Source organism: Salarias fasciatus, chromosome 9 (genome assembly GCF_902148845.1).
Source record: "Salarias fasciatus chromosome 9, fSalaFa1.1, whole genome shotgun sequence".
Classification (NCBI taxonomy): Eukaryota; Metazoa; Chordata; class Actinopteri; order Blenniiformes; family Blenniidae; genus Salarias; species Salarias fasciatus.
The window spans coordinates 16,712,607-16,740,432 of NC_043753.1; the positions used below are offsets into that span (position 1 = coordinate 16,712,607).

At 45.6% G+C, this 27,826-nt stretch overlaps 1 protein-coding gene across 2 annotated transcripts; it reads right to left on the bottom strand.

Annotated features, from left to right (window-relative positions):
• dipk2ab (divergent protein kinase domain 2Ab) lies at positions 1-27,620 on the bottom strand. Of its 2 annotated transcripts, none has more exons than XM_030099620.1 (4): positions 27,140-27,620; positions 20,669-21,553; positions 7,257-7,560; positions 1-3,011 (listed from the first exon to the last, which is right to left on the bottom strand). In XM_030099620.1, the coding sequence occupies exons 2-4, from the start codon at positions 21,320-21,322 to the stop codon at positions 2,665-2,667; spliced, it is 1,305 nt and encodes a 434-aa protein (XP_029955480.1). In that variant the 5' UTR covers positions 21,323-21,553; positions 27,140-27,620; the 3' UTR covers positions 1-2,664. The 2 variants fall into 2 exon arrangements, with proteins under 2 accessions (XP_029955480.1, XP_029955481.1); XM_030099621.1 differs by having other exon boundaries at positions 27,406-27,616.
• Between the last annotated feature and the right edge of the window lie 206 nt (positions 27,621-27,826).

The window sequence follows — 27,826 nt, forward strand, 5'->3', positions numbered from 1 at the left end:
TCAGTGTATATCTACATATATATATATACTCAGATATATATATATATATATAGCTTCATTTATTTTAATATTTAAACCCACTAAAAGTTGTAGCAACAACTTTTGAATGAAAGGCACAGGAAAAATCAGACAATGCTGATATAATACTCAAAGAAAATACAGTACAAAGGTGAACAGTTAGTTACACATGAACAGATCCGTCCGAGCCGAGCGTCCTCCACGCCGGAGAAACAAAAACTGACACAACAGAAGAGTCTGAGGTTTACAACATCTGAAATCTACCAACCAAACCTTTTATTTTATTTTTTTTATTGCTTTTCTTCACTGGCAGAGAGGGTCACATTGGATGGTTGAGTCTAAACAGAGGGGCGAGGGGAAAAAACAAAAAACAAAAAATGAATTCGCTGAAATTTACTTGATTATCGACCTGCTTATTGACTGTGCTACACAACACTCCACTGGGCATTCAGCATCTGATCCAAAACATCTGTATCCAGAGACAGGTGTGGTAATTCCAGGTTATTTTAACCGTCATCTGGATGATCCTATATTTATCATTACGTTTTAATTTGTCGGTCCTTTCAAAAAAGGAAAACACCTCATCCTGTTTGTGGTTCAGAGGTTTAAAATATTCAAGGGACATTTCTGAGTGGTGGAATCTGAAAGTGGAAGTCAGGAGCACGAAACTAATTTAGGATATCTTCATTCCCTTTTATACCATTGACTTGATGTGCTCAGCGCTACTGGGAGAAATCTGACAATGGAGTTAATCTATCAATTACTGACATTTAAAAGAGAATCTGGCTCCAGAGGACACATTTATCATGTTTTCAAGCGCTCTTAATAATCACTGAAGACTTCTTTAATCCTTGTTTTACACCCTATGGAAGGAAAAACTTGTCTACATTTCCTCGATCACTGATGAAGTCCATGAGGCTGATAAAGCAAAATGAAGGTGACGTAACAAAAAAAAAAGTTTCCTTGTCGGCTTTATTCACACTCGTGTTCAAACAAACTCTGGAGTGATTGTTCCGTTAGTGCGGTGAACTCGTCTGAAGCATGCTGCGCGCCACATCAGAAAGTGGGTCAGCTTACAAAACCAGCTCCTCGACTCAAAGCGGCGGCAGCGAGAACCTCAAGACGTCTGAACGGACCGAACGCCATGACAGCTGTCAGAACCGCGGCGGCTTCCTCACGGCGGATCCTGCACGAGCCGGAGCCACCCAGGAATTCCGGCATCTGTTTTGACTCCTGTAAACATCTCATGAGTGATTGTGAGGTTTGGGGAGGAACAATACTACCGCCGAAGAGTTGCATACTACAACAGAATAATCCAGTCTGACGTCTGTTTACGTGTTTTGGTCCAAAATATCAGTGGGAACAGAAAGCAAACCAGAACCAGAGCTAAACATTTCCTATTTCCTTCTTCTTCTTCCTTTATTTTTTTTTTCCTCTGCTTTGGTCCAGACTCGTGTGAAAAAAAATATCCTTACAAACGTCTAGATGGATTTCTTAGGGAGAAAGAACACAAAAAAGGTATGCGGGTCTGCCAGTTCATGTTAGCGTGTGCACAAATGAAGTCCTCCAGTGGAGAACGACTGGAGGGAAAGCTACTGTCTCTGTACTGCTCAGAGTTCCTAACATCACATATAAGCCTCTTTGGTATAGGCACATCTGCATCAAGGGACTACCCATGTCCAATTATCGCCTTCTTTTTCCTATGTGCAGCTGTCTCACTCTCTCCGCTTCCTATTAAAGGAAAAAAAAAAAATAAACACTCATAAAAACGATGATTGCCACAATCCTGAAACCTGGAAATCAAGTGATTGATTGGAGTAGGAGGAAATTATACTTGTATAGCTGTCAAGGGTCTGATTTTTTTTTTCCCTCTCTCCCACATCAAAAGCAAACCCCTGAAGCCTCGTGCCTCTCCTCTCCTACCGACTATACCTTGAGCTTCCCCGCTGTCTGACAGCAGGAAATTCATGCAACCTTCACCTTCCCTGCAGCAACGCTACAGAGGTGGGGGGGAAAAAGAAAAAAAAAAAAAAAGCATGGCACAGCAAAAAATAAAAGTAAATGCACCAATTGATTCAAAATTCAGCCCTGAAAAGAACAAATACTTAGATGAAAAAGAAAAAAAAAAAAATTGGAGTGACTGTGGGGGAAAATAACAGTGAAAATGTGAGGTTACAAAACAGGAGCTTCCATGGTTGGAGTGAACAGCAGGATGCATGTGGTCAGGCTGTGTGACGTTAATTGAACGCTCTGGTTTGCATTAGCCTGGGTCGACTGAAGGATGCGTCTACCAGAGCCCTTTTCCTATCGACCGCCCGCCCCCCCCCCCCCACAGGCGGCGACAGCCCACCCTGGGAGGGGAGAAGTTACCTCTATCCCTCTCTATCCTGGTTCTAAGCAGAATTTAGTGGTGCCACACTCCGCTTTCACACGGGAGCAGAGTCAGGTAAAAGCTCCAAGCTTTAACTAATCGGCTTTGAAGTTTGATTCTTGCTCTCTGATGCGAGACCGAACACCTCCCCGCTCCGGTGCACAAAGGGAAACGGATGACATCATGTACAAGAACCAGGATCTCAAGAGTCCGGAGATAAAGAGTTACGGAATCCAGTCTTTTTCGGTGCGTCGGGCCAACGCCGACCCCGTTTATTACCTCGCTGTGGCGGAGGAGGAAGCGGCAGCTAGCTGTGTGAGGTATTCGCGCAGTTCCTTGGCCGCCTGGAAGCGGCCGTAGCGCTTTTTGGGCTTGGTGCATTCGTCCAGCAGCGCCTCCAGTTGCCCGTCTTTGGCTATGTGGGCGGGCGGGTCGTGGAGGAGGCCTCCGGTGGTGCCCCGCCACGTGGCGTACCGCGACAGCAGGTTCTGGCACACGGCGTAATAGTTGTGGTCCACAGTGACCCGGGAACAAAGGGAGTCCTTTGAGAAAGACAAGCAGGCCTCCCTGTCGCATTCCTCGAAACGGCTCTCATACCACACATCAAAGCTCTCTGGCTTATCTGCGGAGAAACAGAGACACAGACCAATCAGCAAAGAGCGATGTGAAAATTAACAATTGCAAGCTGAGAACATCTGCTGGAATAAAAAGTGTTTTTTTTTTGTACAGCTGTCAAAAAGGTCATGTGAAAACTGAAGATGTTGTCTTTGAAGTTTTGGGGAACATTTACCTTGGGTTTATCGAATGCTTGCAGCATCAGATAATGATTTTAAATGTCAGAGGTGGACAGAGCCGGCCCTGCAGGCTGTGTTCCTGCATGGGCCTCATGTGGTATTGCTTTTATATGTGGTTGTAATGAGCGGCCAGTAACAACCACCAACTTCCTTCTTTTTTTAATATTTTTCTTTTAATTAAAAAAAAAAAAAAACCCTCTAACTTCCTTATTTATTTTTCGATCATAAATTTTTGATCACAGGATAACAGGATACTGCTGAACTGACAGCAGATGTGTGCCGGTTTTAGTTTTGTTCCGCTTTCTCCACGTGCAGAAACTTTTTTTTAGCATCCAAGCAATGTGCCAAGGTGCAAACGCACAAGGCTCTTCAAGAGTGAATGGAAAGTGTGATTGTTTTACTCAACAAGTGGCCGTACTATGGTACCTTTACAGGTCAATATGAATTTAGAATTAACAGCTGAAAATGTCCCCTTCACGTGAAAACTGAATGAAATTATCAGACATCTTCTGATTCAGAGGATTTTTTTTTGCATTTCTTTCGAAGTTGCCACACCAACGAAACCTTCTCTTTGTTCAGCCTAAAAAGACCATTTTTCTTTTGAGAGCAGCGTTGTCTTCTGAATCAACCAGTTGTGTTTTGCCAGTGAAATTTTTCTTAGAATAATTTGCATGAAGCACAAAGAACAGACACGTGCAGTGAAGATCTGCCCGATAACACACCGGAGCGGTGTTATATGGACCTCTGTTCAGAAGAAAGATCCACATAAAGCACAGCTCTATTTAATGGAAATGTAACCGAGTGCTTCAGCTATTGAGAAAGTTCATTATGCATTTTCAACTCTTCAAATTGAACCCTGGGATAAAAGGTTTTTGTAGTTGCAGCATCCGTAAATGTGTTTATTCCATTTGTGTCTCAATCATCATCATCATCATCATCAGGTCATTTGGCTCGTTCCTCTCCTCATGGAGTGAGAACATTTCTCTTTGAGCCAACCACTTTCGACTGACAAAAAAAAACCAAATTGTACATTTTAAAAGGTCAAGCGATTACAACTAAACTCTTTCACTGCATTTGGGCATTTTTTTTTCCCCCTCGGTGTGTGCAAATTATTGCTTCAGAAGTCGTCCTCACCAGTCCCAGACAGGAAGAAAGGTTCCCCTTTTGACATCCCGCAGGCACCGCCAGGAAATGCGATTTCAAAGCACACAGCCAAACAACTCATCTACTGTTCTATTTGACAGAAATGAACCACTTTCCTGATTTATTGAGCAAATAAAATTCTTTCTTCAGCTCATTTCACATTGCTGCCCCCCTAACACCCCCCCCCCCCGGTTTGGAGGTTTGCACTTGGAAAAGAGTGAGCCAAGAAAATAACCTGGAATGATGAGAGAGCTATTGGTTTGTGCATTAAAAAGCAGATCAATAACATGGTTGGGAGGAGGGTGAGTGGTTGGAGAGGGGGGTGGGGGGGTGGGGGGTGGCGGTGGCGGGGGTGGACCCAGAGGATGCAAACACATAATCAGTGAATCAGAGTAGTAATGCACTTCTCCTCTGCCTCATCAGAACAACTCAATCAAACATCCAGCGCTGCCCAGTTAGCAAAGGGGCCCCTGTGGCCCCCCGAAGAGGAGGGGCACATCAACCTCAATCAGCTCGGGTGATGAAGATGGATTTGTGCGCACACGCGTATATATATAAGTGTGTGTGTGTGGGGGAAAAAAAGGCAGGCAAGGTGAGGTGAAAGCAATTAATGTTGCAGCGCTGGCCATGCATCACACCTCAGCGCTGATTGACAGATGGCATCAAGAGAGTGTCCTGTTTCAATCCTACACACATACACACACCATACACACACACTAAAAACGTGGCTCGTAGTCAAGGACGCAGCAAAAAAAAAAAAAAGAAAAGTATGTGTGACTTGGCTAAAGACGAAAAGAAAGATGAGGTCTATTTACTTGAGCCCCAACAGCTCCGGCTCTCCCCTTCCTGAAGGGCCGAGAGCAACAAAGCTTCAACGTTTCCAAAGCAAACCAAATTATTTCCAATTCAAATGAGTGGAGAACAAGCGAGCAGGGCAGAGCCGGCCAGCCTCGCTCGTCTGATGCACGTCCGGCACCTTCCCCGTTAAGGAGCTCAGGTCCGTCTTGTATACATTCTCCTCACTCCTCCGCCTTCACAAGGCTACACCGAGGAGGGACACTGGGCCTGAAATGCTTGTTAGCGTGGCCTTACTAGTGGCATTCAAGACTACGAGCCGGTTTTATCAATGCGCGCCTGCGTTAGAGTGTATTATTGAATGTGAGAGAACCACGGTGTGTGCGTGTGTGTTTCAAGTGCTATTGTGTGTGTGTCTGTGGAAGCCGATGAGAGACGAGAATGAGACCGAGTGAAGTGTCTGTTACATTATAAAGCATGTGTTTCCCAAAAACCACTGGGGGTGAAACCATCCTCAAACGCTCTAAACTCAACGATGGGGAATGGCTCCTTTCGCATCACTGGACTGTGCACGCAGGGCGCGCGGCGCAACTCCAACATGGCACGCATTTCATCTCGCCGAAACCAAACCCATCAATATGGATGCCACTAACGAGAGGGTGGAACAGCACATGGCTTTCTGCGTGTTTGATTTGCAAATCAATTTTCCTCAGTTTCGACTGATGAGATTTGCATCGCACTCTTTAGCCGGCTTTCAATCTCAGGCTCTAATTGTAGGGATTGAATTCTCTTGTTTCCGGCGTCTCAGGAAGTCACCGCGCCTATTCCTCCGCCGCCGCCGTCTCGACACTCGGCCGTGACCTCGTAATGCTCATTACCGCCGTCATCCCTCTCCTTCCTGCTGTGCCCCCGGCGCTTGGCACCTACACACACAGAACTGATCCAGGCACACAAACACGCGAGAAGCAAATAAACTTGAGGCTTAAACTCTGAATGGCCGGGGTAAGCAGCTTGAGTCGTCAAGCTCTAAATGTGCCGGCCAGACTAAGGGAGCCTCAACCTGGATTGGGCTTAAGGACTTGCAAAGGGCGACTCTGACAGAGTGGAAAATAGTACCTTGTGGCAATAAGGTAAAAAGATACAGTCCTTTCTCAGCAGGGAACACACAAATGCTAGTAAAGCCATACAGGAGAGTACGAGGGAGGAAAAAAAACAAACATGAGGCATGTTGGATTTGTGGTTTTCTGGTGTCAGATCTTGTAATTTGGGAGCGCGACACCTCATCCTGCAATAAATTCATCACAATACTCCCGGTTCAACGGGAAAAAAGTACACACACACACACACTCCCAGACAATAGTTCATATCTGTCACAGGACACAATGGTGTAACCCCAACACCTTGCGACACACAGTTTATCACTATAATAGGATTTTCCAGAGGAGGGGACGGATCTGGGAGCCCGACTAGGTGGCCGTGGCTCTCCTACGAAGGGGCCCCTGAAGGGGCGGCGACCGCTTCATCCCATGTGTGATGTATCGCGCTCTCTGTCCTTGTTATGAGGCTTATTCTGAGAGGCAAAAAAAAAAAGAAAAAAAACTGGGGCAGTGGAGATGGCTCGTTATCCCAGCCATCTTTCGCTTTGATGGGGACGTGCATGTTCGAGGCAGAAGGGGTGCTGGAGGAGTGTATTCTTAGAAGAGAGAAGTCTTAGAGCGTGTGCAAATTTGCCCATAGCTGTCCGTCCCTCGAGGCCTTTCCTCAAACCTTCATCACTGCATCATAAGCTACAGTTGGCAGATGTAGTTCTCTCAAAGTGTTTGTTAAAAAAAAATCCAAACTGCGGTCAGTGTTTGTATTACACACACACACACAAAAAGAATGACTACTGAAGAAATTCATTAAAATTTATAGTTAATGCTCTCTTGTCACACTAGTGAATAATAACCATCAGTTTTAAGTGGCTTTAAGTGTTGCTGTAGATGCTGCTCTGTAATGTTTAAACATGTGACATGATCATGAACAACAAGGTTCTGTCATGGCAACCGGGCCAATAGGCTGCATTAATCATCACTCCTGGAAAAACACACACACATGCACATACACACGGAGATTCAACAGAAACCGACACTCACTCTGCTTGATGAGCCTTTTGTCCGCCACGAGGACGTTCTCCGCGTCCACGACGATGACCTTGCCGTCGCGCGGGCCCACCGCGAAGTTGTCGAAGCTGACGTCGAGCAGGTAGAGCGCAAACTCAAAGTCATTGTTGGTGAGCTGCTCCGCAATGTCCATCAGCTGGCGCGCCAAGTCCACCCGTTTCTCCCACGGCGCGTTGTAGAAGCTCCACAGCTCCTCGCCCACGTAGTTGACGGCCACCATGCGGCCGCAGGCTCCCAGGTACTTCGCGAACGGCCACCCTTCGTCTGACGGGAAACTCTGCGAGGAGAAACAGATGAAAACAGCTGATTTAAAAGATTAAAGAAGCCTGGCGGTAGAGGGGAAACAAAAAAAACTGAAATAACCCATTGACTTTAGAAAATAAAGGCTAACAAATAAATTGCTAGAAGCTTCACGTTGTCAGGAAATATTTGTTTACGTTGCACAAAAACTGGTTTCTCAGTACAGCGAGAAAAGAAAAAAACATCAGACAAAATACAAACGAGCCGTGCCTCAGGTAATTTTCGACACATAATTGTGAGCACATCAGTCGAAAATCTGCCAAACTATCACGAGAAACGGAGCCAGCACGGGGTATAACGGATTAAGTTTAATAAAAGCAAGGAGCCAGTTTGTGCTAAAAGCCCCACAGCTGTGAGCCAACGTACGCCGCTGTACTCGGTGGTTCCAGAGAAATGATCGGAGGCGATTTGTGGCAGCAGTAGTTAGCAGGAAAGCCTTATGAGTTGTGATGCTGCAGTGGGCCGATTTAAACTGCTGCTCGATGCTCGCTCACCGCGCTAAAGCGGCGCTGACAAGGAATCACAAGAGGAAGTGGCATCACGGCCATGGCACAATGGCTCGATCTGCTTCACGTCAGTCAAACACGTGCACACTTCAACCATAAGCTGCAAATGCTGCCCGCAGGCGAGCGCACATCGACTTATATGCTATCTAATGAGAGAGATTTAAAGCAGCTGCATCTGGCAACGTTCCAGCCTGCTGACGGACTGGATCCTGTAGGCCTCGGCGCCGCTTCCATCTCTCTCCATGAGCGCCTGCGTTCCTTTCTCCTGCACCCGTTTCTTTCTCGCGAGCCCATTTCATTACCGCAGACTGTCACAATGGATAAATTAATGGAAAATAATAGAATGACCCCCCCTACCCCCTTTTTTTGCAGACACATGATTTTCGCAGCAAAGCGATAAGCCCCCCATCCTTTCCAATAAACCCGCTGCCTCGTGGCTCCATCTTTTCCAATAAACACCTGGCCATATGCTAGCTTAATGATAGCCCACAATTCCAATGTAACAAATTTCTCTGAGGCTGCCGGTTTTGGCAGGGAGCCGCCGCGGCAGACGCGGGAGCGCTCGGGTTTCACGGCAGCCTGCATACCCACCCCCCTCCCTCCAGTGAAACCTGATCGCAGCGGAGATATGGCGAGGAACACACCATGACGCTGCAGGTGAGGTGTGAACTTCTATGACTGTTGCGTCTCTTCTTACGCTCGTGGTAACTCAATACTTTACTGGCTTTCGATTTCTGCAGCAGAGGATGGCGGGTTAAATATGCATGGCTGAACTAACACCTTTCAAACTTTAATGAAATACAAATTATTTAAAGACATACATTTTAACCCCCCTCCCCATGGGGCCGCACAGCTGCTGCATCTCAGAGACAACAGCTGGGCGCCTGCCGTATACGGACCGTGGCGTCCGGTAGGTGTATGTGACAAAAAAGGCCATTGCTCAGTGAACTGGTGACTCTGCAGCAATTTGCAGGTTCACTTGTGCATTGTGCACTATATTACCGAGGCATTTTAGCCTGAGCGCTCTGCGAACTGGGCTGTGTACGAGGCAACAAACCGGATTCTGAGAAAAGGGGCTCGATAAGGGGGTTATGGGAAGAACTCAAATCTTGGTAATCTAATTCACAACACAGAGACAAAGAGACTTTTACAGTCTATCAGAGTGTGTTTTAGCAGTGTAAATCTATACCTCAAGGTGTATCTCTACTTCCCATCACTTTGACCAAAGATGTGCCAGCTAGGGGGGAGGACAGTGATGAGTTGCACGCCGTGCTGGTTGCCCATTTCCCTTAGGTGACCCGATCAATTGCGGAGCAGACTTAAGTCTGTCCACGAAGCACTACTCACTTCCTGCAGCCTGTCTGTCTGTCGGGGTCTGTCATCATTAAACTCGGTAATGACTCACCCAAACTTCTCCAAAAATCCTCTAAACTGCATTTTCTGATGTGGCCAACTTGACAGGAAGATAAATTCAAGGAAGCGGACACATCTCAAGAGAAAAAGAAAAAAAAAAAGCCAGAAGAAGTGCAGAAACAAAGCGGCCAAAATCCTGAGTGCTGTGTTCCAAGGGATATTTCCAGCCTGCGGCCAGATATTTGGATTAATGACAGGCAAAACCTCCAAAATGGCTTTGTAATATCAGAAGGTGGCGTAGTACGATTAAGTTGAAGCTGGATCAGTTTGTGGTGCATCCCTATCGGTTCTGCCTCAATTTGACACAAACGCAAACAGATCGCTTTATGTTGCTGCAGATCGAAAGCTGATCTCGGTCTTGTTGACAAAACTTGGCCCGTGTGATATCACGGCTAAAACCGGCTTTGGAAAAAGCTCCAGATTTCCCCCTCTGCTCTCACCCCTGCAGGGTGGATGTGGTAGGTGCGGCGAGGAGACGGCAGGGGCATGGGAAGAGCGAGCGAGGGGAAGGGAGAATACGGCGGAGACGGCAAACAGAAGAGACAAACAGAGTGTCTTTCACTGCTCCGCTCCAGTAGACAGGGGGAATAAACCGGCAAAGACCTGCCTGCTAAACACATCTCTCTCTTTGTTGTCAGGTTGCAGCCCTGAATAGGAGCAAAAGTAGAGCGACAGCAGATGGGGGGGATGGCTGATGGGAGGGAGGAGAAGGATGAATGCCCCGAGGCTACTTTCAGACACCGTCAACGGCTGTTATGAGAACGCCTTCATGTCTGTCTGGCCCTCGTCCGCACTTCTTAACACAGACGTCGCTCATTCACCGCGCTCACAGGCTCGTTGCGCTGCGTCAATTACCGGAGTCTTAACAACTCATACTTTGGTGCCATTTTTATGAGCTTCCAAGATTTAGAGTTTTATACCTCTAAAGGTGAGAACTACTGAAGAGTACATGCAGGCACGAGAAAGTGGGCACCAGAGCTTTTCTGCATTCCAACTTGCCTATTGCAGAGGCTGATAAATACTCCACATGTCCTACCAATCATTCTCCCTTAGCGCTCTTTAAACGGTTACTCTGCAGAAGTCATTAGCGTCCGCAATGAGGCGTTGAGGGGGGGAGGGGACAGGGATAAATTGGACAGCCCAGCCTAATATTACATTCTTTGCACCCAGTGTGAGTATGAACAGGTAGTGGATTCCTCCGGTCTAATGTTAAGTTACTGGAAAAGTCTGAGGCCACAAAACTACAAATGAGATGAGATAAAACCCGAAAGCAGAACAACAAAAATCTCCTTGTTCCTTGTTAATGATAAATATGAAGAAAATCTACATGCAATTTGTCAAAAACTAGGGAGGGACTGCTGTGTGACGGTTCCGCCTCTGAACAGAGACTAGTAGCTGCCTAACAGTCAACCGGCCCTGGAAATTAATCAAATACCAACTGAACAGGTTTAACCGACAACAGGTTCATGTCCCACTTCAAAAGGGAGCAGCCATTTATTGCTTTAACCACAATCCCTGTTATTTTTGCCCATCCCTTTAATGTTATTAGTGCATGTTCTCGTCATGAATAGCACAGAATCAATCCCAGAATCAATTTTGATTCTGTTCAAATTAACCTCAGCAGTGTTGGCAGAATATAAATAAACCATTTTAGATTTAATCCAGGTGAAAAAAAAAATATCACTGATGGTCTATTTTCCGGAGTGAAAACAAACCCATGCTGTGCTTGCTTGAGTTTTTAAAGCACAACAATCAAGCAGAGTTTTAATTATAGTCTAAAACTATTTCATCCCCTTGTGGTAAATGTGTTTTGAATTCTGTATAAACCGTTGGGTTTAAATTTTCTGCAGAGTTACAGAAATAATGAGCCTGGCTCAGCAGACAATAGAAGCGGCGCTGGAAAACTGAATCCTCTCATTAAACACGACCTCAGTGTGACTTCTCGGACCGAGTCTGACTAATCTAATCTCGGAGGTTGCGCCGGTGCGCTACAGTAGCACTGAGGGGAGGTGGGTGTGTGTGTTTGCGCTTCCTGCTCCCTCCCTGTAATACAACAGACACGCTGGTGTCCTCTGGGGGCGAGATTGGAGTGGGCTGAAATGAAACAGGGCCACAGACAAATGTGCGGCCTCTGGAGGAGAGGATAAAACGAATGGAGCGAAAGGCGCAGGAACACACACCTGCGTCCTGACATCTGCTGACAAAGGCATGCCCTTCTACTGGGCCGCTCGGGGGAGGGCGTGGGCGTGTGTGTGTGTGTGTGTGTGTGTGTGTGTGTGCGCGCACGCGCGTGTGTGTTAGAGAGTGCTCGAAAGAGACTCCTTGTTTGTGTGCGTATGTGTCTATTTGAAACTGTATCCAAGTGAATGTGAATGAGAACATGCAACGTGACCGGGGCTGATAACAACCCTCTATTCAGGGCCCGAGTAAACATGACTGGCTCCCAAGATATTGCCTTGGCTGGCTGGCAAAGAACACTGGTCCATCAAACACACATATGTGCAAACACACTGACATACAAGTACATTGGACTAGTTAAATTCGTCCTGCCACCACATCTATTTTAAGTTAAAAATAAATAAATAAATAAAGGTGTATTTCGCCACAGGAGTGTTTCCTCTGCGTGCAGCTTGTTAAAGCCCTGAGCGGGGTGTGGTGTAAATTCTCAGCATTTTCTATCTTCAACAAAACCTCAGCAAACAAGCTGGGACAGGACTCATCAGTCGAGGAAGCAGCGTGGAGAGATCTGTTCAGTCAGACACAACAGACAACAACAACAGCAAGAAAGAAAACTTACAACTGCTCTGATGTAGCAAAATGAGCATTATTCAGTCCGTTTAGCAAAGGGGCTTAGCGTTAAGAAGCAGTCACATCTGCTCTGTGAGGCTGGAAAGTTGCTGGGGCTGCCAAACTGGACTTCGGGAGAAAAAAAAAAAAAGCAGCGCTTTTCTGTGCGACTCTCCTGTTGACCTTGTGTGTCTGGAGGATATGTGGTGAGCCCCGTCTGGCATTTTGCTGCCCATTTAAGTTTAAAATCCAGTCTGTTAGTCCGCGGCGAGAGCTCAGGCCCCACAGGGGAGCCAGCGTTAACTCCTCGTCCTGGCACACATGGCGTTACTTCTTTCTTCTCCACCTCGCTCGTCTCCCGCTGCTGCTGCTGCTGCTGCTGCTGCTTCTAACCCTGCTTCCCCCCACCTCGTGTCTCTCTGTTCCACCCCCAAAACCTGCAATACAAGGCAATGATGCTGTCTGTTCCAGAGATGGGAGCCAGGAACTGCCTCGTCAGAGCACTGAGCTGAGGAGTGTGTTATGTGTTACTGTCAGTAAAGAAAAATGAACAGCGTCGAGAGAAAGAGAGCGTAAAGTGTTCGTATCTGAATTTACACTGGGCCGTGACTCTCTTTATCCAGGCTTGCAGTTCAAAGACTACAAAAGCACAGTGTGCAGCACTGGCAGCTGTTTTGATCTGGGAAAATGCAGGTATTTTGAAAGGACTGCTGGGTGTCTGTTGAAAGTAGGGGGTCAAAAAACACAAAGCTTACATTTTGGGTGTGCCACAGCGCATCATTTCCAATAAAAAAAAAAATACTTTATCACATCAGTTACGATAATATATGCTATCCCATCACATTACCTACAATCCAAACTTTATGCACAACAATTAAATAATAGTGCAATGCAATTTTTTTTTTTTAAACAGAACAGCTGAGTGCATTTCTTCTTTAGGACCACTTCTTTTACAGAATCTGGGCCACATAACATGAAAAATCTTCTGCTGACATTGGGACTTGTAGTGCGAGTGATGGCTTTAGCAGAGCGGCAGCAGTACGTGCTCCGTCTTTTCAAGTGTGGTGCATTTAGGGACCATTCAGAGAGCAGGTCATCTGTATTTCTGATAGAGATCTGAGTCGAGCGCATGAAAGCTGATTATGTACATAAAAGCATGGGGGGGGGGGGGGAAGGAATGATCTAAATCACAAATACCTGCTTTTATGTTGTGGTTTAAGTCTCCAAATTATACAGACCAGAGAAAATATGGGACAGCAGGGAACACTTTAGGCAGCAATTTGGGTATAAAACCCCATAAAAGCTTTTTTGAGCATATAATCTATAATCAAAAATATTGGAATGCTGCTACAGTATTACAGTACCGTCATCGCCTGGCTCAGATGAACAGTCAAAACCAAGAGGTGGGGCTGAGAGACTGATTAGTCTCCATCCAGTTGGCTGGTGCGGCACAGACAGAAAGAGCATGCACATGATTCAGTAAGCTCCTTCGGGCATTGATAGAAATGGGTTAGCTGGGCTGTGCAGACCTCTGCTCTTTAGGGAGAGAATGAGAGCAGGATGAGGAATGAGGGCGCAGGACAGTGCAGCTCGGGGTTGCCGGTACACACTCTGTCGCGAGCTGATAGTCGAAACCCCTCGCCGACCTGAACCCGAGCCACGGCACACAGAGCCACCTCATAAATCCGCTCCACTGGAAGACGAGGAATGTATTAAGTCATAAGCAGCGGTGTTGACTCAGTCTAGGTGGTATTGCCGCCCACACGGCTGAGGAGGAACCTAAGTGAAACTTGGCCTCAGACCTGAAGGCTGTGGGTTTTGAGGCCTACATCAAGGGTTTCGGACGGGCGCCAATTATCTGAGGCGCAGCCGGCGGGATCGTGAGCATGGAGATTGCCGTCGCTGACCCCACGCCGTCACCTCTCTGCAGAGCAGAGCATGCACAGAGAGAAAGGTTCCCTCTGTAAGGAGCAATTAAGCATCTCACAAGCTAGAAAAGATCTCAAACATAAGAACTGCCAGGTTATGACACGACACCCAACATCTCTAACGATGTGTGCACACAGGGCTGGATGTTAAAGCGATAAAAATATATCGCGAAATGACTTTCCCTCAAAATTCATCCAAGCTTTGACATACAACACAAATAAACAATGATAATGACAGTTGCTGAGTCACTCTTGCATATTTAGTTGCAGCAGGATTAAAAGATATTTCACTGAATTCTGCATCAAGATACAAAGTTCAAAATTGTCATAAAGTTGAATTTTGAAGATACTATATTTTCACGCATGTATTGGTTTTAATTGCACTGAAACATCTGGATTTGTCGATGTTTTTACTTTATTTTGTTGTCATTTCACTGCTCTGACCCCCTCCAGTTTCTCCCTGAACTAAAATGAGTTTGACACAGCTGGGTCAAACCCTAGAGACATGTTTTTTTCCTTTATGCCATTTTTCCAGAGAATTCAACATTTATTTTGTGCAGCTGGTGGTTAATAAAAGTGCCTGTGTTGCAGTTTGTGACTTTGACAGGATTGCATTTGTGGTGAAACTTTGGAGAAAAAAAAAAAACTATATTGCCATTTTGAGAATAAATAAATAAATATAGATTTGACTTTTGGGCCATATCACTCAGATGCCACACATGTAAATACGCTAAAACACGAGATTTGCTAACCTCTCATAATTTCTGGAAAAGAAACCCTTGGTCTGACGTTTTAACGCACTGGGCAGTTTAATTACTGCACATGAGGTTGGAATGCTCAATAAAAAAAAAACACGCTCCGGTAACATTAGGCCGCAGGCTCTCCAAAGGATGAAGTGTTGGCGCTGCTCGTTACTGATCTATATTGCCCATCTTAAGAGGCCCGTGGAGAGCTGTGAATGACCCTCTTGCGGTGCAGAAGTTTGTCTTCACGAGGTGAGCATAACTTTTGGGGGGGGGGGGGGGCTGTAACAGTAGGAAGCTAGAGGGGGGGTAAATCTAAAAAAGGAGCTTGTGGGTGGGATGGGAGGAGGGGGAGGATCGCCATAGGCATTTACCTAACCAAACACAGCTGTCAGGCGTGCGTGTGTGTGCGTGTGTGTGTGTGTGGATGGAGGGAGAGAGAGAGAGAGAGAAAGGATTATGGTAACACAAGCAGTCTGCCTCATTCAAACAGGGAAATACACCACAAGGCCCTGGCTTGTACAACACACACACACACACACACACACACACACACACACCCTCCGTTACTCTCCTCCTTCCACCGGGGCCTCCATCCAGCGAGGGCGGCCAAAAGAAGGGGAGTCGGGCCCAGATAACTCCCTGTCTTATCCTAACAGGATTCAGTCTGTACACAAAGGCCTATAAGAATAATGAAAGGGGGTTTGGGAGCACTTGAAGCAGGGTTAAGCGGCGTACACAACCTCCTCTCTTATGTGCTAAGAGCGTCACAATCCCCCAGACCCAAAAACAAAAGGTACTAATCACAGACTAGCAACTTAAATACTATTTACTGGTGGACTTCAGCCACTGAGCCGGCCTTTGAGACAGAAGGCTCTCATTAAAGTGGGGACAGCGAGCCGCGTGCCCGATTAAAAAGAAATAAAGAAATAAAACTAAAAACAAAACAGGTTTTGATCTTTGTGAAGAGGCATGGCCCAGAAAAAAAAAAAAAAAAAAGAAACTAAGATTGCAGTTTTTTACTGTCACAAAAAGAAAGACTCTCTGCTTCCACTATCAGAACCATGGACGTGTGGAAGAAAATTGAATTTTATGACCTTTTTAATTACTTCAGCTTCCTAAAGTATGAGTTTAATAATAGGCTGTCTTTTTCCTTTTTATTGTGTAGCTACTTTTAGTTATACTGTAATCTCAAAATGTCTTCATGTACGCCTGACAGTCCCACTTTTTCAATTTTATGCTTCAAACTGTAAAAATAATTACTTATGTCGCAGATATGGCGATATGTAAAAAAAAGATTACTTGGCAACAACCCCTTCCGTCTCTGAAAGCGCAGGTCTCAGTGGTGTTGCCTTTGGTGCTCAATCAAGATTTTCTCTCACAGTCCAGAAACATGTATTTAACGTTATTTGCCGACTCTAGATTGTCCATAAACGTGACTACGTCTGTCTCTCAGCGTCACCTGTCCAGGCCGTTCCCTGCTTTCCCCCATCATCAGCCCGATCGGCTCCGTTACCCCATGACCTTGAGTGGTCTAAACTGGAATCAAAGAATATTACATGGTTTGCTGTAATGCAATCAACACAATTTTATTTTTAATTTACTGTCATAAGATTAATGATTCATAGCTTGTGTAGGCAGCCATGACTCATTTTATCTGATGCTTTTAATATTTAATTTGAATTAAATCGAGACTGAATAGGTGACAGTTAAACATCTTTGCCTCTCTTTCATCCTATGATGGAAACGCTTCCTTAAGACTCTCACCATAATAACAGGTTATGAAGATGTTTATTTTTCAATAACATGCCAAAGAGGCGTCTACGCAACACAAAAAATCTGCTGGAAAGTTTGCACCAAGCACTACAAATATATATTTCTATTATTCACATTAAAATGCTACTGTCAAAAAACTCGCAAAGAATGGGAGATAAGGTCAACAACCTGATCTCTCGCCTCCCGTCTCGTCTCTGATTTAGTATCGATGTCAGAAGTGCGTGTTCGGTGGGGGGGGGGGAACAGAGTTACGTGAGAGACTCCTGGCCTCTGATGAGTGTGTCTCGCTGTCAGGTGAGGACGGCATGCTGAATGAGGAGGTGGATCTGTGAGAGGTGGGGAGAGACGCTAACGGAATGAAAGAGCCGGGTGTCTGCGAGTGCACAGATTTGAGTTTAGAGGAGATGAGAGTACCGCTGACTGATTTAACCCCACAGGGCTGTCACATCCTATTCTTGGCTTCACTGAGCACGACAGGGCGGAGGACCAAAAAGGGTGCGAGTGCAGTCACATGCTCCTGGCTAACTCACCAAGCTTAATGATTTGGAAGCGTGTGCGTGTGTGTGTGTGTGTGTGTGTGGTGACTAGGCTGAATCAAACCAATTTAAGGTAGAGCCAGATGTAGTGCATCAAACACAAGCATCACCTGATGAATCAGTGAGTCATCTAGCCGGAGGAGAGAAGCCAAGTACGGCAAATAAGATTCCAGCCACAGAGATGCGAAGAATAAATGAGTCACTTGTCATGCAAACCAAGTTACTGTTGAATAAGAGGTAAAATTAAACAGCATCATGTAATTTCTCCGGTTTGGCAAAGAGAAAGCCCTTCAACACGAGATTTGTCACAGAAAGCAGAGAAACTTGTTACTGTAAGCGCGCCGCTGAGGAGAAGTAGATGGAGTTGGGTAAAATGTCCTTTCTCTGCATGACAATTTTTTTTTTATTTCTATATTTTTTTTTCTGTTTAGCTGTCATCATTTTGTCTTCCAAAAATATTTACTCCCCAAAGCCAAATTGTGTCCCACGTGACAAAGAAGTGGGGGTGGCGACTGTGTGTGTGTACAGGCTTGTGTACTGCAGAGCGCACAGAAAACGCATTGTTGGCCAGACCCGAAACAACACAGCAGATTGTTTCCCACTGACAAAGAAGGTCTGGTTTCTCATAGTGAATCAGGGCCGATTTACTGCCTGTGGCTTCAAAAGACTGGAAACAGAAGCCCTTCTAAGAGAGCGGGCAGCTCGCTCAGCAGACAGCAGAAACGCTATTATTCAACTGCACAACGCCAGAAAAGAGAGACAGGGAAAAACCCCTAAACCATAAACACTGTCAGAGTATGACAATAGTAAATCAGTTATGCTAAATTTAGCTAACTTACACTGCAAAATAAGGGAAAAGACCACAAACAATCCAGCAAAATGAGGCACTTTTTTCCCCCCCAATAAAGGCAGAGTAACCAAAAGCAACGGATCTGGTTATTTTAAGTAACAGGTCGTAAAATGCAGCCTCATACTTCTCTTATCTTGAGTTCGAACTAGTCACCATACAAAAAGCATCAACCTTTGGCAAGGAAAGAGGCCAAGGTGTTGTAGTACAGCCCGTCTCCTGTTCAATCTCTATAGACACCATTAATTCTTTATGGTCTACTGCTGCCCAACCTTGTGTATAGGAATCTCTTGGTCTCTCAGCAAATTTTCTCATCTTTCGAGCTCAGTGATTCTGACGAACAGTCATGGCACTCGCGATCTGCCGATCTCCGAGATTTTTGGCACACTTCTTTCAGCATGATCCGTTTGCACATCCTCTGTGTACCATCCGTTTACCTGTGGCCCGACGCATACACACAAATCCCACAGTGCTTCCCTATGCCCACAGGTCACAAGTTCAGGACGGGATCAACAATTCATGAGTCGCTGTAAACATGTGAAGTCTGTGCCGAGCGGAAAATGAAAAGAGCTGTGGACAATGTGTGTGCATGATGTGTTGGTGCGCGATGTCTGGAGCCGTGTGCAAGATAAGGGATGCAGACAGAGAGGTCGGGGAGGGGGCTTATTCAGCGAACCTCTGAGTTGAAGCATAATGGCATTAAATACACTGATGGAATTATCTGTGGAGCGTACACAAGCAGGACAGAAAAGTAGGAGAGGATGGCACGGATGATAAAAAAAAGATGTAGAGAGAAAAGAGGAGAAAGGAAGAGGGGGGTGAGCTGGCGACCACACACGGCTAATCAGATTTTATAGATTGACCAGACTAAAAGGCTGATCTCGCCTTTTGTCCTCTGAAATGCCTGGAGGTGGTGGGCCCTATATGGAGGGGGCGGTGGAGGCCAGCTCTTGTTATTGAATGTCCATGGACCAAGACCATTGTTGTTCTGTCCCCTCACGGGATGCAGTCAATGCCGGATTGAAATTGAAATTGATTGACTGTCTGTAAATCAGCAGGGAAAAAGGATGTCGACTGTGTTTTTATACATACACACACACACACACATAAAGATAAATAGAGGAGCTGACATCGGTCACAACTGCACTGCTGTCACAGAAAACATTATGTACAAATAGGATTTTATACTCATTTGAGACTTTTTGTTCTGGAAAGCTGTTAAATTAGCTATTTATGAGGCCCAATTTAAAAGAATCCCTTTTTGACATTATGTAGGCCCTTTAAGCAGGGCCTTCGGTTGCCTTTTGTCTAAAACAGACTGCTGTCACCTTCTAATGACCTCTGTCGAGAGCACATTCCTCTAAAAACCCTGAATCCACCATACTGCAGCGGCGGCTGCCGCTGCTTGTAATCTGGCACAGGCCTGATTTCCTTACCAGCTGATGTTGTGCCTGAAGCAGGTCACATAAAGGAATATCACATCAGCTCATGCAACCTGGTCCACAGACTCTGAAGCGCCACATTTGTCTTTAAAATCTCATTTCAGAGTTTGGCCACTTGTGTCATTTAGCAATTGAGGTACTTTGGTTTCCTCCCGCAGTGCAAAAAACATGCTTATGGAATTAAAAGAGGATCCTCATTTGTCCGCAGACGTTAATGTGAGTGCGCTTATCTGTCTCTGTGTTTGTCCAGTGGTATATGCAGGTTTCCAACACGCAAAATCTGATAAAAGCAAATTGTGCGTTGAAACGTTTTAAAGTTTCAACAAAAACCAACGCAAGATGCAACAAACTGTATGATTTTTCAGTATCAAACGGGGATATTTCTTCCAGTTCTTGCAAGTTCAAGTAACTTTCACTCAAATGGTATTTCTTTGTCTTTGCAATGCTTGACTGCAGACAGAAATATAGGTCACAAAAGCATTTTGGAAATTTACCCAAAAGAGTCGAGCGCAATTGGTTCGGGTAAGACTGAGCAAGCCTCCAGAGATTCCTCTACTCCAGTCACCCACAACTGACGAGAATGTAGTGGACACAGACATATATTAAAATTAAAAACAACTTGGACCATTTACAGATGCATCCTTGAATAATTCAAAACTGCCCTACATATAGTGTTAAATATGCAGTATTGCCGCAAGCCAAAATCTCTCTTTTTTTCCGAGAGGCCACAGCTCTTAAATTCCTTCTCTACTCTAAGCGGAGGGAATACTCAAGCTCCAGATAGTGTCCAAGCAGTCATGGTGTAGCCTCAACTTTGGGGAGGGTGTACCGGCTTGTCTCAAATCTATGGAAGAGGAAGGAAAAGGATTTCCCACCCTGTAATTTACTGGGGGCTTTGTGAGCCAACACCCTGGCTCGATGTAAACCGACGCTCTGATCTTTCCGGGGTGATCAAGGAACCGTGCCTCGTCAACGACTATGAAAAACACTGGCCTCACATATCAGCCGAGACGCTGCTTCATTCAGACGGAGAACAGGAATCTCAACAAAGTCTCAAATCTCTCTCTCACATGCGCGCACTTGATGTAAACACAAAAATGACATTACCTGTAGTACAAGGGGCTCAGGGTTGAAAGCCAGAGTCATGAGCAGCTGCATTCTCTCTGTGTCCTTCAGGTTCTTTAGCAGGAAGCTCCCCGAGTCCTTGGTCTCAGCATATCTGCGCACTACACGGTCCAGCAGCCTTTGCGAGGGGCAGTGTACCAGGTCCGACCAGCCCTCCACCACCTCTGGGGTGAGCAGACGGACGTCGCCGTTGATCCGGGCGAACTCAGTCTTGTACATCGCCTGAATGATGTCGCAGCGCGGCCTTCCTGTGGCCCGCTTGCAGATTTTCTGATCTATCTCGGCCAGTTCCTGGTTGGAGCCGAGTCTCTTCAGCACCACGCGGCGGGTGCCCTCCCTGGGCTCGCCGTACTGGGCAAAATAAACGTTCTTGACATTAAACACGTCTAGAAACCGCAGTCGTCCCCAAGTCTCGAACGAAACCTGGCCATTCATGAACTTGCGGCACCAGCTGGTGCCAAAGCAGGCGGGACACTTGTTGAGGTTGATGAATCGTCTGTCCGTGAGCTCATTCTTCTGGAAGGAGGCAAACAGGTTGTGCGTGTTCATCAGCAAAATGACAAACAATCCAACCACCAGCAGCAGCTTCAGACAGCGGTACAGGCGGCCCAGCTTGAGAGGCAGGAAGCGCAGCATGTTGAGGGCAGGGGCGGGGAGGGTGCTGAGGGACTGGGAGGTGGAGAGGTATTGGAGAAGATCGTCAGGGAGCCAACCTCAATGCCTCTCCATCGTGACGCAAAGGGTTAGCTTCTAAAGGGGCAGGCTGGGGCGAGGTTGGCACAGTCGCCCTGTGCCAGTCTCTGGCAGTGGCCAGTGTGTCATGTTCTTTCGTCCTGCTGTTTGTGGGCAAACAGGAAGCCAGCCGTCCTGAAATCAAGCAGAGAAGAAGAGAAGGGAACACACTGCATCAGCAAAGGAGGCAAACTTTTCACAACACTATAATTATCCTTATGATATACATAACAGTTTTTCAGGGGAAAAACGTCTTATCTAATTCACTTTTGCACCCTGAGTGCTAACATGCATTGCCTCATATTAAACAAAAAGCTCCTACTCTGGCATATAAAATTGTCTCACAAATTTGAATTGCTTGGGTCATTTCGGAGATTTCATTACTTTTTGAGCAGAAATGAGATGGCCCACAGCCAATGCAATAAACCTGCCTGGGCCTGCTCGGGCCTTTCTATTTGGGAAATCAGACCCTGTATACTCCCCAATGAAAGAAAAATAAATAAAAACATGGAGAAGTTGTGATTTAAGTGTTGGTGATTAAATTAGGAGGAAATGTACAACATACTCTCCAAGTTTAATAAAATGTGCTTCACTCAGAGGATGTTCCTCTCCAGCAACACTAATATCTATCACTTTTTTTTCCTGCTGACACGCAGCAAACCAACTTGTCTCAGTTACACCGAGTTCAGAAATCTCGATTTTATTTCTCCGGTTTCAAATGGAGAAATCTCACTTTGCATTGTGAAGCGAGTCACGCTGCGCAAAATTTAACCTTTGATCAGAGCTGCCCTGCTCCGTTCTCATCACGCTTTGAAGTTGTTTCTTTGAAAATGGCTGGTGTCACTAAAATACCGTTTGTGATCGAGGGGGGAAAAAGGATCTGTGAATACCTCCGCTACGCATATTGATGTCAGCGGAGAAGGGAATAGGAAGAACTTTCCGTGGAAGAAAGAGACAGAAATCCGGGATCAGAGGATGAGGCTCTGAGAATGCCTCACAAGCCCCCACCATTGGTTCATCCCATGATGAAGCCACAGTCGATCCCCCCCACCAAATCAGCTTTTTTGAAATGAGCCATATAAGTCGCTTTAAGACAAGACAATGACTCAGGCTATGCAAATCAGCCATCCTCTATTAGAACTCATTAGGACATGCCTATTAGGACAGCTGACTTGAGAGGGCATGGCTAACGAGCAGGCACACTAGTGTGATTAGCGCGCGTGTCGATGGGTTCCTTGAATTTTGCTTTCAGATCGAAGTGGCTGAGGTCTGGAAAGACACAAGGGCTACAAGGCAGCCAAGTGAGCAGCGGTCGGGGGAGATGTGCGCCTGCGGAGCGCCAGATAAGGGCTGAACACTCGACTTCTTTCCTCACACCCCCGTCTGAAAATACCTTGAGCAGATCAGGCCAACATCCTGCCTACTGTAAAAATAGACCATATTCAAACAGGGGGGGAATGCAGACGGCCGAGCTCCACATTTTTGAAGGCAAAGAAAAATGCGCTTCACATTTTTTCCTGTCGCAAGAAATCAAAGAGCATTTACGTTTTCTTTGTGTGCTATAACGAAGTCACTTCACATCATTTATCCAGTAACAGCCAAAAAAAAAAAAAAATCCTTCTAAAAAAGTTTCCGAGAAATCTTGCACTAATTCAAGATTTTCCCCAAAAATAAATACATCTTGTTTGAAACTGCATTTTTCAGAACATGTCAAAAGAAAGGAAATGTAGGTTCTCGACCGGGTGACCAGCATGAAAAACCCCTAGAGTCATAATTCTGCCACAAGTCATTAGAATGAGCAGGGAAAATAGAAATAAGGTCAACATGATAATGTCCTATTTCCTAGAGAATTGAATCTCTACAACATGTTGGTATTATTTTAGAAAAAGAGCCAGGATTGGGAAATGGGAAATACAGTGAGTTAGTGCGAAGCCCCCCAAGATGAAGTCGGAGAGAGTGCGTCTGGTACTACAGGGAGTGAGAGAAAGCCGACTGCTTGAGGGGAAAAACTGAATATCTTGTTGTTCTAGGATCTCGAATCAAGTGCCATTTAGCATCTGATGTAGACAGTCGCAGCACAGATGTGACTGGGAGCTGGTATGACATTTAACTAAGGCTCAAAGAGGGTGAGGAATCACCTCTCGTAGACCGGGAAGATATTCACCTCTTCATCCCTGAGAGAGGCGCCGGGCGAGCTAGGACAAACCCAGAACGAGAGCTGGACACCTGGGAACAATGAGATGCACAAGCTTGCTGCTCCTTGAAACCACAATTACCCAGAGTCTTACCTGGACTGTGTCAAGATCCATTTTAACCAAGGATAATTCACACATGGTCACTGCTTTCGGTTAATGAAACACACCAGAAGTCTTAAAATGCTTAAAATACTGTCAATGAAACGCACAGATGTCCCACCTATGGCTTATCCTTGATCCTGTACCTTTTGTTCAGCGTAAAGCAGGAGAGCATACCAATTGAAAAGCGACTAGATTACAGTTTTTATAGCCGTTCACTCCTGCTACACACATAGCAATGGTGTGAACGAGAGGAAAACATTTGGATTTATTGGGAGGGATGACATGGTAATTTAAGACGGGGATATTTTTTTCCAGTGGTAATTACCCCACTAGACGACTCCCAGAGAATTTTACACCTGCAAAAGCATTTATTAAACTCTCTCGCTATATACTTGCCGAATGCCATCACATAGATGAGAGTTATTCGGGAGGACGTGCGCAGCAAAAAGGCAAACCGAGCGGGGCTCTGTGGCTGAGCTGACAGCTCAGATTCTTGATGAGGGTAAAGTTCACTTTAAGCTCTAGATTAAAACCAGATGCTTTGTATTCTAAAGCAGATGTTACCCACCAGAATAGGAGGGCAGTGAAATTTAAAGCAGTGTTTTCTTTCGGGCGAACCTCGCCGTGCCCACAGCAAACTTGTGTTTCAAATTAGACCCCTCCTCCATTCCTCCCCCACAGTACCTCGGCGAGGAGCAGGGAACACCGAGAGGCAAACCCTGTTTAGAATAAGCACCAAATTACCTCTCATCATATATGGCCGCTGCCAACAGAGTGGCAAGAAAGTTTTTCGCCGTGCTTAGTCTACAAAGTACAGCGGTGGGCGCTTCGAAAGTGAGGAGAAGAAAAGAAAGCAAATCAAAGGATGCCTGACTCCTCATGCATGGGAGATGAGTCTCGCATTCAAAATGTTCCAAGTTTGGCAGATGTTAAGAGTCGCAAAATGGCTCATTAGTGGGACAGAAAAGGCACAAGATGAAGCAATAGGCCCCACGTTGGCTTAAAACAGAATGACAGAAGTTGAGATAGTCGAAGAGGACATCGTAATATCCAAATATTTTAACTTTATTAAACTTAGATTTTGATATAAAAAATTTCCGATAAGAAAGAAAGGGTTGAAAGGGACATTTCCTTCATGAATAATCTTATCCTCAGCTCATTGTGTAAAACTGGGTTCTGATAATGGCGTGCGAGGGCAAAGCTACTCTCGGGCTAACTCTTTTCTTTCACTGCACCTGAGGCTAAACTTCATTATGATATAATGAAGCGAAGCCTCACAAGAACATGCTTGATTAATTCCAGTGGAAATGCAGAAGAGAGTGCAAAGTGGACGTGGTGAAAAGGCTTGAAAGCAAAGGGGGGAGTGAACTAGGGAGAGGACAGAGATATAAGCAGCGCGTAACTAATGGCCAGCCAGATGAGAAAAAGTTAGAGATATTGCTCTCACGATTGAAATGACTGGAAATAGATCACTTGAATACAGAACAGCCGTTCTCCATCTATGAATGGACGCACACAAACATGTGAATGCGTCTACCTGCCAGAGCGACGGCATTACCATGAAGCCGCACTCAAAGCTTGATGAGAAAAAAGCCTCTGCCCGGCCCCCTCTTCAAACTCCTACCCTGCTTGCGTTGCAATGTGCGGTTCGAGCTGGAGAGAAGAACTACTGTTGCCAAGGTTATCGACTGGGAGAGTCAATAATGTTTGATCACAAAAACATTCAGCCACAGCCGGATCGCTTCAGTACAGCAAACACATAGTTGGTGATGGATGGATACAAATGACAGCAACATTTGCACGCCTAATGGAAAATTGAGTCCTCAGAATATAAGTACCAATTAGCAGCATCCCCACAATGAACATTAGTCCATTCATCTCTGGCCCAAACCAAACGCTGGGGGTTTTAATTAGAATATCAATAGTATCTGGTCTGTGCTGAAATGACGCAGCGATTCGGAAGGACACACGGAGAAGACCTCGATTCCTCAGCAGATAACGCCTTTTTTCCCCTGTTGTTTAGTTTATGCAGCTGCACATTTTCATAAAAGTTTAAAAAGTCACGCAGCACTTCAAATCTCTTGTTAATATTACTGTAAGACAAACATGTCATCAAAGTAAAGCTACACTCGCATTTATAACAACGAGCTGTCCAAACAAGAACAGCTTAAATATGTTTGGAGAGGGAGGAAATCAAATTGATGATCTGAGGGGCATTTATTATTTTGTTTCAGTACATTCCGAATGTACCTCCAAATGTTTCAGGAGCTGGTTTATCTGAGAAGGATCCGGCAAGCTTAGGAGGTCAGAAACAAAAATATACTGCTCCTGGGAGAGCTTTTAGGCTACAATTACACGACATTCCCCCGCTGAGCACTCAGAAACATTCAAATCAACCACTAGTAGAAGGTCTTAACCATATCAGGCTATTTTCATAGTTCCACTGCCAACTAACCTCACAGAAAAGCTCCACAAATAGTCTCCTGTAATGGTGGGGAAAAGGAGAATTCAGAGTAAAAGAAAATGACTTAATAATTAGACTGTAAAGAGTAAATTCTCGGGACTTAATGTCAGCTTTGTCTGGACCGAAATACACAGAAATCTGTTAATCAATTTTTCTCCTTGAAGCAATCGAAGGCAGAAGTTTGCAAAGAGAGCACAGAAATCCCTGCGTCATATCGACGTGCCTATTATTCTAAATAATGCCTGTATTTTCTGCGTCTGAGCCTTCACACCTGAAGGGAAAACTGCTCAACCTGTTGTTGCAAACACACAGAGGAAAGCAAAAAGGGAGGAAATCAATCCCACACAGACTGATGGACTGAAACCTGTTGAGAAACACTTTATCAAGATGTCATTTACTATGGTGCCAAATAACACCATAATGTTAATGATGTCTTCTTGATTCATCTGTAAGATTAAAAGATATTTCTATGATGCTGCTGGCACCTGCTTCGCTGTGCAAGATATTGAGGTGGACGATCATTAACAGTCTTTGTAAACTTCTTGGATATGAGGCTTGATGCAAAAGATAGGACTAATAATTAAAAGGGCAACCTACGAAACATTGATTTTGGGATGCCAAATATAGCTCGGTCGTGACAGCAGCTTCGGCATTAATAGCGGTAATAATAAGCTTTCTGTCACCATACAGCGGATGTGGGAATCTGATAAGAGAGTTTGTTTCCAAACACACTGTCGCAAAGTATTTAATCACATCGTTAATCATTTCACTGGACTCAACACTGACGCTCAAAGTCTCCGGCAACACTCCGTCTGAGTTTCCCTCTGTTAAAACTGAACCCGTCCGTGTTTTGTGAATTGGCGTGGAGAAAGACTCCTGCGCTGCACATTGTGAAAAGGAGTAACTTGAACAAGCAGCACCGAAGCGCACAGAGAAGAAACAACTGTGAAAGAAACAAACCTGTGTGACTTTTCCCTCCCCGGGTCCGTAGTAGCGGAATGGTTAGCGCTCAGTTCATATCGGTCTTTAAAGTTGCGGGCGACGGACACTTTAAAGCCCCACAGACAGCAGCTGGAGCCGACGGCTGCCTGCTCAAAGCTCGACGGAGATCTCTATCAAACACACTCGCACGGGCTTCCCATTTCTAGCTCTTGGGTATCTAGCCAGCTAGCCTGCTAGCTGCTGGAATAAACAGTTGGGATGTCGAGTCTTAACTCTTCATATACCGGATCTTTCCGACTGGCCGACGCGGTGCTCCTCACAAAGGACTACATCGTCCGCGTCGTGCACTCGCGTCCATGTGTGTCCGCGGACCATGCGTCCCTCTGCGGCGACCAAACTGGCTCTTTGCTGGCACTCTCAGGTGGCGGCTCACTCCTCTCCAACACCACAATGGGTTCTGTTTCCACTGTTTTCAACACCAGCCTCTTGGCTCTTTACGACAGCCGAGCTCCGTTTACGGTCACGGTTGCTAAGCGATTATTCTAATATTGTCTCGTCTGGAGCTCCGCCCCCCTAGACCCCCCCTTCCCATCCTCTACTCCCACCCCCAAGTTGGTCCAAAATTGTATTTTTTTTCTCCATTGTCACAAAAAAAAAACCTTTAATGGAAAAGTAATACAACCTAAAATGACATTTAAGACCAAC